The sequence below is a fragment of the Sinocyclocheilus grahami genome, unplaced genomic scaffold (assembly GCF_001515645.1).
Source record: "Sinocyclocheilus grahami isolate Dianchi unplaced genomic scaffold, SAMN03320097.WGS_v1.1 scaffold134.1, whole genome shotgun sequence".
NCBI lineage: Eukaryota > Metazoa > Chordata > Actinopteri > Cypriniformes > Cyprinidae > Sinocyclocheilus > Sinocyclocheilus grahami.
This window is the reverse complement of record NW_015505313.1, coordinates 582,564-594,125: the sequence shown is the minus strand read 5'-3', so window position 1 is coordinate 594,125 and position 11,562 is coordinate 582,564. Positions and strand designations below refer to the sequence as shown.

The window sequence follows — 11,562 nt, the reverse complement described above, 5'->3', positions numbered from 1 at the left end:
TTAATCCAACAAGAATGCAAATGTCTAGCTTTCTCCAGGTATCAGTTATTATAATGTCTAGGTAAATGATAAGGTATAAGATATGATTCCACCTGGATAAAGCATCTAAATTTAAAGGTTGTTGTCAGGGACAGGACACAGCTTTGGTGAGCCCATCTTCACGGCTGCGGTAGAGAGAGGAAAAAAGGACAAGATGTGTGTGTGTGTGTGTATGTGTTTGAACATGCTTACACGTGAGAATCTCATATTCAGATGAAACAAATATCGACTTACACATGAAATCCTGAAACCAGCATTCTGACCGGTCAACCAGACAGGCTGTCCACTCCCTCAGGGTCACCTTCTTATTCTTGTTCTTGTCACATGACCTACACGCACACACACAAACACTATACTGTTGAAATCTACAAGTGGACTCTCTCTGCCTCTGTCGCTCTTGTTTTTGATTTCTACACGTCTCTCTCCGCTGCTATCAGCCGTAAAGGACACCACTCACATTAGAACAGTAGGAAGGCAATAAGCATTCACAGCTTTGAATGAGAGATTGAGAGGAAGAGCGAGAGAAGAAAGATTGAAAGAGGATGAGAGAGAGGGGTGGGTGACATCCTGAAGGCATGTGTACTATAATCAGAAGGGTGCTGGGGAGGGTTTGCGGTAATATTATGCAAATACAAAGAAGGTCAGACAGAAGAAAACATCACAAAATCACAGTGGCGAGGTGATTGTGTGTGTATAGGCACTGGTGTCATTTTCTGTGTGTGTGTGTTACTGGAAGAATCTTTGAGCGCAGTGCTCCAGTGGCATCCGCTTGTAGTGAAGCTTTCTCAGATCTCTCCTGCTTAACTTCCCGTCCCTGTTACGATCCAGCAGAACAAACCTCCTCTGAAAAATAAAGGGAGAAAATAGAGAGAGAAAACATAAAGGATCAGGATGCTTTTATCACAAATTCACAAATGAATAAAAAGACGATCCCCATTCCATTGGCTGAGATAACTTGTTATGGGTTTCTGATTAGAAAAAATGTAAAATTACTTTGAGACTTATTTATTCTCAGAGACTTATTTATTCTCATTTAATATTTAGAAGTACTTTACAAGTATTATATTGAATTAGCGTTCGATTAGCAAGCTAACATCGTAGCCTACAGGCTTAAAATAGAGCTGTCTGGTTCAGAAAAGAGTTACGTCCCAAAAGAGGCCATTATACACTGCGCGCTTACACTATGTAATTTGATTGACAGAGTGAATTTTAGAAGGGTAGTGTCTTAAGGGAACGCTTAAAGGTGGCATGAAATGGATATTCACACTATCTATTTTTTTATTGATCTTTTTGTGAACAATTCATCCATGCATGCGTTTAATTTTTTTTTTTAATGGTTTGTGCTTGTAAATTTGAATCAAATGCTGTAACTCGTTCTTTCGGTGAAACAACAGACTCCTCTCCAGACTCCAAATTTCTCCAATCATTTCATCGTCATAAACCCTGCCACTTTCTTACGATTGACTGCACGCTCACATTCAGATCTGCCTCTATCTAATCAACAACCAGTGGAATTAATTAAATCTCTGCCCTACGTTTTTTTTTCTGTGCGATAATCTGTTTCACTTGGATGTTTGTCACAATACTGAGGAAAAAATATATATTTTTCCCCATCTTAAGAGTTTAAAAATTATGTGTTGAAATTAAAGGGGTCATAGGATGCCCATTTTCCACAAGTTGATATGATTCTTTAGGGTCTTAATGAAAAGTCTGCAACATAGTTTGGTTAAAATTTCTCAATGGTAGTGTAAAAAACACCTTTTTACCCTGTCAAAAACAGCTCTTTTCAGATCAAGCCGTTTTTGTAGCATTTTCCTTTAAATGTTAATGAGCTATGCTGACCCCGCCCCTCTCTTCCGAGCTGCTCACAGAGACTGTTTACTTAAGCCGCATTCATCATGAAACTTGCTAATTAGCACATATTAGGAAAGGCAATTTGCAAAGATTCATTACAAAATATTATACTCACTTCTTCTGTAGATGAGGCTGGATCATGAATGATTCGCGCGAACATAGATGCATTTATGTAGATCGGGGGCGCATTCCCTTCAGAAACAATGTAATCCACTGCTAGTTCAGCGGCTCAGATGTCGGGAGTAAATGACGACTGCTATGTTCATTATTACATCCAACAACAGAACACCTCAATCGCTTAGGAGTCATTCTTGTCTATATCTGCTCCAGCGGTGAAACAATGGCGGACTGATGACAGCTCACTCAGGGTGGGTCTAAGGTAAGACACCAGTCCAGTCTGTGCTGAAACGCTACTGTCAATCAAACTATCGTGGGAGGGGCCTGTCTGTGTGACGTCACACTGACAGGCATCTGAGATCGGCTCGATTTGAGAAAGGGGAAAACATTTAACCAGATAAAATTTTTTTTTTATCATTATAGGGTGGTTGTGTACACTGCCAACACACATTTCAGTTCAAACAACTTGTAAAAGTGCATGTAGCATCCTATGACCCCTTTAAGTTTAACATGATTAGCCCATTTCTTTCTACTAAATAGATCGAAATCTTTATAGGATCTTTTAGTTAGAACTCTATACAGAGTAGTTATGTTTTTATCAGGGTTCCCATTTAATAATTTAAAGATAAATGTGCAGGTGATTAATAAATGTGTATTTATAGGATTTTTTTTTTCAATCAAAATACCCTGAAGGTAATTTACTTGTTTGAAGTTTAATCTCAAGACCTGCCAGGAAATGGACGGTTAGGATGTACAAGAACCAAGAGTTTATTTTGACTCTTGACAAAAACATCATGCATACAAACCGTAACAGCAATATGTTGTAAAGTATTTGAGTAGTGTGTGTTTTGAAAAGCAAAAATGCATGCAAAGTGTGAATGATCTAAGGGTGGCATATGTGTAAGTGATTTGAGTGAGTTCAATGGGTTTCTTTGTTAACCTCTGCAAGCTGCGTTCGCTGTGTGTGTGTGAGGCAGCTTTGTGAGGGAGCGGCTGGTGTGTATCTCTCTCCCATTCTGCTGAGGAGTAGGAACCAGTCCAGCAGACGGTACGGGAACTGACCGAACTCTTCCTCAGAGCACCCAGCCTTGCTCACTGACAGGAGACCACAAGAGACAGAGTGTTTTTAGACAACATCACTGAACACAGTGGTTGAATGTGCATTTAAGTGTAATTATGCTTAAAGTTTTTGTGCGTGTGTGTACCAATACAGGCTCCACTATGTGCCTTGCCAATGCGTCGTTTTTTACGGCAGGCCTCCTTGTGAAGAAGACACTCATTGCTGTACGTCTTCCCCAAAACGCTGCACATTGGTGCCCCCTGCCTGTACAAAACAACACACACACACACACACACACACACACAAACTGCTTCTGGACTGGGTCTGTTCAGAGTCAAGGACAGCAGGTAACAATCCTAAACACAAATAATACAATTCATCAAACCATACATTTGTGCAAAAACTGATCATTTTGTAAAAGGAACGAGGAAATGCTTTTCATATCTTTTCTTGCTGACCTCACAGGCTGTGCATCATATTAAACTTTATACTGTTTTGGCATAAACTCGTCTGTCACTTAGTAGAAGCTGCCAAATTAGACAGATGCCAACATGGACAGGTTGGGAGACATCAAAAAACATGAATGCAATTACACAAGATAAAAGAAAATACAAACTGCATTAATCTCACTTGCAGTGAGGATAAAAATAGGCCTACTTTGTACCTATCAGTGTTTTGAGCAGTAAACTGGCAAGAAATGGTCAAAACAGACATTTAAAGATATTCAGAAAACCAAAACTGTCCATTTTAAAATGTTGAAAGTACAGTAATACTAATTCGTTTCAATATATTTATTTATAGACTTTGTATTACTTTAATAAAAAGGATCATGATAAATAACTTTGGTACTGCCTTGGATCACCACTCGATGTAGAAAGAAGTAAAGCTACTTTTATTGAATCAAGTTTAAAGCCGTTTAATTGTTTTTTAAGATGTTTAACTACATAAGGTATTGTCAGAGACTGTCTGTCTGAGATGTTTTAATAAAATGTCATATTTTTTAAACTGCATCAGCATTTTTTAAATGTGTTAATACTGCCCTCAAGTACATCTTTTCTTTTTTTCCCCTGCATGTGGCCTTTATCTGCATTAAAGACTACAGTATGTGCACAGAGCAAATATACCAGTAGTTAAATGTCTGGGTTGCTGGTTTGATTCCAAGGAGTCTGTGCGCCGTAAGGAGTGTCTTATGTCATTATTCTGTTCTTAATCATGACACTGAGTTCTGAGCTGCACTGTTCATGCCGTTGGCTCACTGTAAGTAGCTTGGCAATGAAATCAGCTCAGGTGTCTTGGAAAATTGTTATTAAATTGTTGGTGTGTGTCTTACCATGGGCAGGTCTTTGGACACACACATTTAGGGGCGAGAACTCCCCCCTCCTTCACTACTTGGCACCAGGAACCAATAGGACTGTGACATTTCAACAACTGACAAAGGGATTCTGAAGAGGAGAAAGAAAGAGAGTGAGTTTAGTAAAAAGAGGTACATTTTAGTAAATAATGTACAAAACAAGACTGGCATTAAATAACTGTCTCACCTGGATCCACTCTGCCCAAATACGGCCTTAACTTCTCTTCAGCCTGCCTCTGTTTACGCTGGGCTCTTCCACCCTTACACACACAAATAATGTCATTCACATGGGATTTGTATGTAAAAATGTACAAACCTGATTCCAAAAAAGTTGGGACACTGTACAAATTGTGAATAAAAACCGAATGCAATGTGGAAGTTTCAAATGTCAATATTTTATTCAGAATACAACATAGATGACATATCAAATGTTTAAACTGAGAAAATTTATCATTTTAAGGGAAAAATAAGATCATTTTAAATTTCATGGCATCAACACATCTCAAAAAAGTTGGGACAAGGCCATGTTTACCACTGTATGGCATCCCCTCTTCTTTTTATAACGGTCTACAAACGTCTGTGGACTGAGGAGACAAGTTGCTCAAGTTTAGGAATAGGAATGTTGTCCCATTCTTGTCTAATACAGGCTTCTAGTTGCTCAACTGTCTTAGGTCTTTGTCGCATCTTCCTCTTTATGATGTGCCAAATGTTTTCTATGGGTGAAAGATCTGGATCTGGATCATGCACTGTAGATGATAACTTCGAACTCTTTGCAATTTTTCTCTGAGAAACTCCTTTCTGATATTGCTCCACTATTTTTCGCTGCAGCATTGGGGGAATTGGTGATCCTCTGCCCATCTTGACTTCTGAGAGACACTGCCACTCTGAAAGGCTCTTTTTATACCCAATCATGTTGCCAATTGACCTAATAAGTTGCAAATTGGTCCTCCAGCTGTTCCTTATATGTACATTTAACTTTTTTGGAATGTGTAGCTCTCATGAAATCCAAAATGAGCCAATATTTGGCATAACATTTCAAAATGTCTCACTTTCAACATTTGATATGTTATCTATATTCTATTGTGAATAAAATATAAGTTTATGAGATTTGTAAATTATTCCATTCCTTTTTTACTCACAATTTGTACAGTGTCCCAACTTTTTTGGAATTGGGTTTGTATTTTTGAGTGCATTCACTACTGTTAAAAAGTTTGGAGTGGGTAAAAAGAAGAGTCTTATGCTTAGTAGGGCTGCATGTATTTGATCAAAAATACAGTAAAAACAGTAATATTGTGAAATATTATATTATAACCATTTAAATGATCTGTTTTCTATTGTATTTTAATATCTAATTTATTTATCTAATGGCAAAGCTGAATTTTCATCAGCCATTATTCCATTCTAATATGCCAGTGTTTAATTTGGTGTTTTGATCTAATTTGGTACTTCAGAACCATTTAAAAAAAATTTTTTTTTTTTATTATCAATGTTGAATAGTTGTACTGCTTAATGTTTTAATACTTTTTTGTATTCTTTGATAACTAGAAAGGTAAAAAACAGCATTAATTTTGAAATATAGTTTTTTGTAACAGTGAGCTACTTAATCTACTGCTCACTGGACTATGAATGATTCATAAACATCTACAGACACAGTCTACAAGCAGGTAGGTCTGGCCCATCCTGGCAACCAAAACAAAATATAAAAGCCTCTTATTTTTATATGCTGTCTGTTAGATTCACGACTTTTATAGTAAACAGCAATGAACTGCAATTAATTTTTCAATTTTCCTAAGTCCTTTTCTTGATCTTTGAGATCTTCAAATATATGAGAGAATTACTGAGCATGCTTAGGGGTTGATGGATGAGAGTCATATTGCGAGAGCATGTGTGCAGAAATATGCTTTAAAAAGAGGGAGAGACACATGTAGAGAGGAATGAAGAAGCATGCACATTTACAGCAGTCTGTTAACCATTACAGCACAGTAAGCGTGAAAGCTTTTACAGTTTTTACAGACTTAGATTCACGCTTTCACTCCCTTGTAAACTCTACCTCTCTTTTAACTTTTTTTGTACTGATAGTATTCTATGATAAACTTCAAATAAACCTACTTTTCAGATTTCAACTTTTTTGTTTTTTGTTTTAAAAAATCAATACCTTTTTGCTTGTTCCTCACAAGATGGAATATTTTTCATATGATATTTTTCATTAACTGGGTAAAATTAACAATTCAAACATAAACATTTTAATAAATAATTCACTTTTTAATTTAACTTACAACTGCTTGTTAGATCCATGTTCTAAAATGCAGTCAAACATCACAATAAAATAAATTATTCAATTATTTTCTAAATTAACAAATAGACATATTTGCACATTTAATTCATGTTATAAAATGCTGTTAAATACAACAATAAAATAATACATTAATAAAGCGGCTAATTTAAATGTATTTTTAAAAATTGCATTTCAAAAAAGCATTGTCAGTTGCTTTTCTTAATCTAATTTTTTTTCATATTTAAAATCAGAGCACATTAGCAACATGGTCTCACCAAAGCAACTATAAACCACTTACCTTGGCGACACCAAAGTGAAGGGTAACTGTCAAAAACAACAGATGACATAGCAGGTGCATTTCTCATGGAAGGACGTTTGTGGATCTGAAACATGAGTTGAACAGGTGACTTTTAAAGTTAAAATCCAGCAGTTCTGACTCAGAATCTCACCCAAAATGCACTCAGATGTATATAAAAAGTTTGTTTCTCCAAACGAAAACTTTTCAGAATGAGTATAAGGGAATGAGGATTGTGTTTAAAATTTAATCATTTTCTCCCAAAGATTTGAGAATCTTCTTGAGGATATCCTGAGAGACGTTCTTCATTTAATCAAAAAAGCACAGAATAATGAACACCACACACAAGACATAAAGAAAAAATTTCATCCACGTAAAGACCTGCCCTATCATATCAACATGATAGGTCAAAAAAAATCATAATAGAGAGCATAAGAGACCATACTTATAAAAGTCAAGATAATAATCCTCAAAGCACAAATCTTGATCAAAGCTGATTCTGTCTGATCGCTCTTCTCTTTAAATAACTCACAGTAGTCTCAGTATTGTGTATAAGCCCCGGAGTGCTCATTAGAAGTGTGTGTGTAGAATGGAGTGGCCCCATCACTGAGAAGTCATTACTGTATGTTACGGCTCAGAGCAGATAGAGTTACGCTAAAGGAGCAGTCGTACTGACAGAATCACCCTTTCATTCCTTTGCTATTTCTTTTAATTGGTGTAGAAATTCTTACCAGAGTCTCTCCTCTCTTATGATCTCACTTTCCGTGCCTATTTAATCTCTTTGCCTTCTTCTTCTACTCTTTCTATCTCCGTATTCCCAGGCAGCCACATACCTTTCCTTTCCCTCTGCCCCTCCTTCAGGTTTGTCTTGTTTCCCCCATCCTCTCTCTTCATTTGATAATCTATTTCTACCGTCTCCTCTTACCTGGCACTCCACTCCTCCATTTCCTCTCCTGCTTTTTCTGGCTTCACCTGATAAGTCCTTAATTAGCAATCCATTAACAGCATGAGTGCACACACACACACACACACACACACACACACACACACACACACACACACACACACACACACACACACACACACACACACACACACACACTCACCTCCACTTACACATGGACTGTGAAAAACATCTAAAGATACTGTGCAAACCTGAACTCTCTCTCTCTTTCTCTCCTCCTACTTTGTTCTGCATTCTTCCATCTGTTTTTTTGGCCTGTAAATCTTTTTGTCTGTAAAGTAATGCCAAACTCAATGAGAACCAGAGCTCTCTCACTCTCTCTTTATCGTTTTCTCTTTCTCACACACACGCACATAAACATTAAAAAAGCTTTGACATTCCAAAACAAAACTTTTTTTTCAAACGGTTGTGTATGTAATGTCATAATAATCCACAAATATTTACACTCAAGCAATCTGAAGAGTGACAGAAAACGTCCTTTGTATTGGTATGTTCATGTTGTTTTTCTTTGGGTAAAGCTTTTGCAGGTGCTGATGTGTCTATTTTAAAGACTTCTGATTGTAGTCACAGGCAAATACATAAATACTGTCCTCTTTGGTGTCCTGCAGCCTTAAGTATCTGACCTCTGTGCCCTTTGACCTCAACATGAATCACTTCGTTAGGACAGTTTGTTTGCCGTTCCTGTTCATCACTTTTGCTTTTGTTTTTGTCACATTGGTGGGAGATCTCCCACATGTTGGTTCATATGTTATTAATTTAGCATAAACAGGATACAATTATGTACACACACACACACACACACACACACACACACACACACACGCTCGCACACACACAAATGTGGAGTGATGGGGCCCTCAATAGTGGAATTTAGAAGCACAGAGTTAGAGCCCGAGCATTTTGAAACAGTTGTTTGACGGCGCCATCTGGTGTTCACTAGATAAAGTGTTAGCATTGAGATGTCAAGTCGGATCACATTTATTTATGTAGCACTTTATACAATATGAATTTCAGATTCCGATTGATTTAAAGCAGCTTCACTGCGATAAACAGTAAAATAACAGTGTTGATGTTCCAAAGTTCATCAATTATGAAACAACTTCAGTGTCAGTTGTAAAAAAGCTCTACAGAAGCAGAAGATAATAGTCATTATTCAGCTCGAGTCAGTTCAATGTTAATTCAGTTTAGTTATGTCAATGTTGATGTTGCCAAATTTTGAAACAATGTAAATTTCAGTCATTAAAATAGTCCATTTGACATCAGTGGTTCAACCTTAATTTTATAAAGATACGAGAATACTTTTTGTGCACAAATGAAACAAAAATAACAACTTCTTCTCTTCCGTGTCAGACTTCGACGCATGTTCAAGAGAGTACCACGACGCATGCGTGTGCATTCCTCTGCTTGTAACCAAAGCATCAACAGCACCACATGTATGCACACAAAAAGTATTCTCGTAGCTTTATGCTGGATATCGATCCTAAAATATGAATATAGGAGTATTTGCTTTCACGCTGTTTACCAACGCGTTAAAATCTTTGTGTTGTTAGTAAGCCGTTTTAATGGTCTAGGAAATTCGCGTTAGTTAAGAGGAAGCTTTTTCTAGTTTCTCTGGCGGAATAACTTGGCTGTTTCGGTGTGTGATATATGATGTAGTTTATAGAACGAGTCAGCTTAGTTCTCAAGGCGTGAGCCGTTTTAAATAAGAGGTTAAGGTTGACCGTGAACTCTTGAGCTTTGACATTGACACCATGGATAGACGCGGCTGATTTTTATCGAACAGGTGAGTCATTTTAAAAAAAAGTTTTTTTAGTGAGGCATGTAACGCCAATATAATATTACGCCAATATAATATCTTTGTGTCCACGTTCAGGGATGTTATTCCCGTAAGCGAATCGATTCTGATTCAGATTCGTATTCTTTAACGGTTCCATTAACGATTCATTTAGGATTTTTGAGGAAGAACTATTTTGGTGGAAAAAATGCTGTTCGTATCGCATTTACTGCTCTCAGCAGTATAGTATGTTACCAAATTTAGCAGACCATATTATGAAAGTGTTAATTAAACGCTGAGTAAACAAACATTGTGGCGTTCATTCATTCATTTATAATGCCACTGATCACTCAGTGAGTCGTGATTCAATTGTGGCTAAAAAGTTACTAATAGGAACTTTGAGTTATTTGTTCCGCTTATGGAGTTTATTCAGGAGTCCGAGTATATTTATCATGTTTTTGATTTGCTAAAAGAGCTGGTTCAAAAGCCTACTTGGCCAAGTTATTATACAAACCATACTATCAGTACAATTCATTATACTACAACAAAAAATATACCTGGTTCTGAATAAGAACCAATTTTTGTTTCCAGCTCTCACACAAAACTGTATTTACAGATAGATCGGAGTTGCTGAAAAATACAAGTTCAAATTCCATGTTTTAATTAAAGAATGTAAGATCTAAAGAGTCATGTCTGCCAGTTGTTATGCTTATTTCTATGTATTCATGGGGTGATTGAAATTGTTTTATGTACATAAATGTGAAATGTCCTTAATGGTCCATAATTATGTGACTGAACAACCTAGCTCAGTTTGTATGGCTTTCCGCATTCACTCAGCTCAGCTCAGATGTTGTTCATGCTAATGTTGAAGTGGACTGCTATTTTGAGAACAGAGATGACCTTTGCCCCCCAGACTACAACTGCTCTTTCCACCAGTGTCCATCCAAGCAGCAGACAGAACAAAGATAACATACTTTATGCAACACACCCTTTAGGATAGTGTGACTTAATAGATTTTCACATATATTCATTGGACCATATCAAATATGTGTATTCAGAGCATCTTATGTAATTAAAAAATGCACTGAGTTATGTCCTACATCACAACCGCGTGTGCATTCATGTTAACTGAATGGTGCATTTCATGCAACTGTCTGGATCTTATATTTATGGTCAAATGTATGGTGGATCCATAGGTGTTAGAGCATCTTCATTTCTTCAAAGAAAATGTTGTACATTTTGCTTTCATTTTCTAGAAGCGTGTCATTTGTAGAATGCTAAAGGCTCATAATCAGTTCCAGCGAGCACATGCGACTCTGTCACCTGTGTATATCTGGTGCATGTGATTAAATACACAGGGCATCAAGGGAAAAAGTACTGCGGGGGAGGTCTAGAAAGACTTTGATCTCTGACATAATGACTTCCGCTATGGTCTTGTCTTTTAGTAACCAGCCCTGGAAATAACCAGAGATTATAGTAAAGCATTCAGAAGTATCATAACCCTTAATGCATACCTATTATTATTATTATTATTATTATGATTAAAAGTTATTTACTGTATATTTCAATGCATGCTATTGCTAGCACAAGGTCAGATTCTTAGACACTTGGAAGAATACAATGATTATGGCTTAATGTGCACATTTGGATCAAGACTAATCAGGTTAGTAAAGAACATTTATCTGTCAACTTGTCATTTGGCACCGGGGTGGGGACACACCACCCACTACACTTGTCATTCTTTCTGTTTATGAAGATTGCATAGCTGTCAGTCAGTGCTGATGTTAATGGCCAATGAACTGTCAGAGATGTAGACGAGACGGTGTTAAGCCA

General features: G+C 37.0%; 1 protein-coding gene across 3 annotated transcripts; it reads right to left on the bottom strand.

Annotated features, from left to right (window-relative positions):
* LOC107590946 (SPARC-like protein 1) lies at nucleotides 1–8,001 on the bottom strand. 3 transcript variants are annotated; one of them, XM_016279906.1, is made up of 9 exons: nucleotides 7,723–8,001; nucleotides 6,995–7,079; nucleotides 4,609–4,681; nucleotides 4,401–4,512; nucleotides 3,216–3,334; nucleotides 2,951–3,105; nucleotides 770–882; nucleotides 274–368; nucleotides 1–164 (listed from the first exon to the last, which is right to left on the bottom strand). In XM_016279906.1, exons 2-9 carry the CDS (start codon nucleotides 7,052–7,054, stop codon nucleotides 112–114), a joined length of 780 nt encoding a protein of 259 aa, XP_016135392.1. In that variant the 5' UTR covers nucleotides 7,055–7,079; nucleotides 7,723–8,001; the 3' UTR covers nucleotides 1–111. The 3 variants fall into 3 exon arrangements, with proteins under 3 accessions (XP_016135392.1, XP_016135391.1, XP_016135393.1); XM_016279905.1 differs by having other exon boundaries at nucleotides 7,917–8,001; XM_016279907.1 differs by lacking the exon at nucleotides 7,723–8,001 and adding an exon at nucleotides 7,437–7,686.
* Nucleotides 8,002–11,562: the final 3,561 nt, after the last annotated feature.

Excerpts from the sequence above, each read along its gene's own strand:
- LOC107590946 (XM_016279906.1), bottom strand. The coding sequence starts at position 7,054 with ATGCACCTGCTATGTCATCTGTTGTTTTTGACAGTTACCCTTCACTTT. Across the intron at positions 4,513-4,608 it reads TTTGGGCAGAGTGGATCCAG|AATCCCTTTGTCAGTTGTTG; the intron begins GTGAGACAGTTA and ends TCTCCTCTTCAG. Across the intron at positions 883-2,950 it reads AGCGAACGCAGCTTGCAGAG|AGGAGGTTTGTTCTGCTGGA; the intron begins GTTAACAAAGAA and ends TTTATTTTTCAG.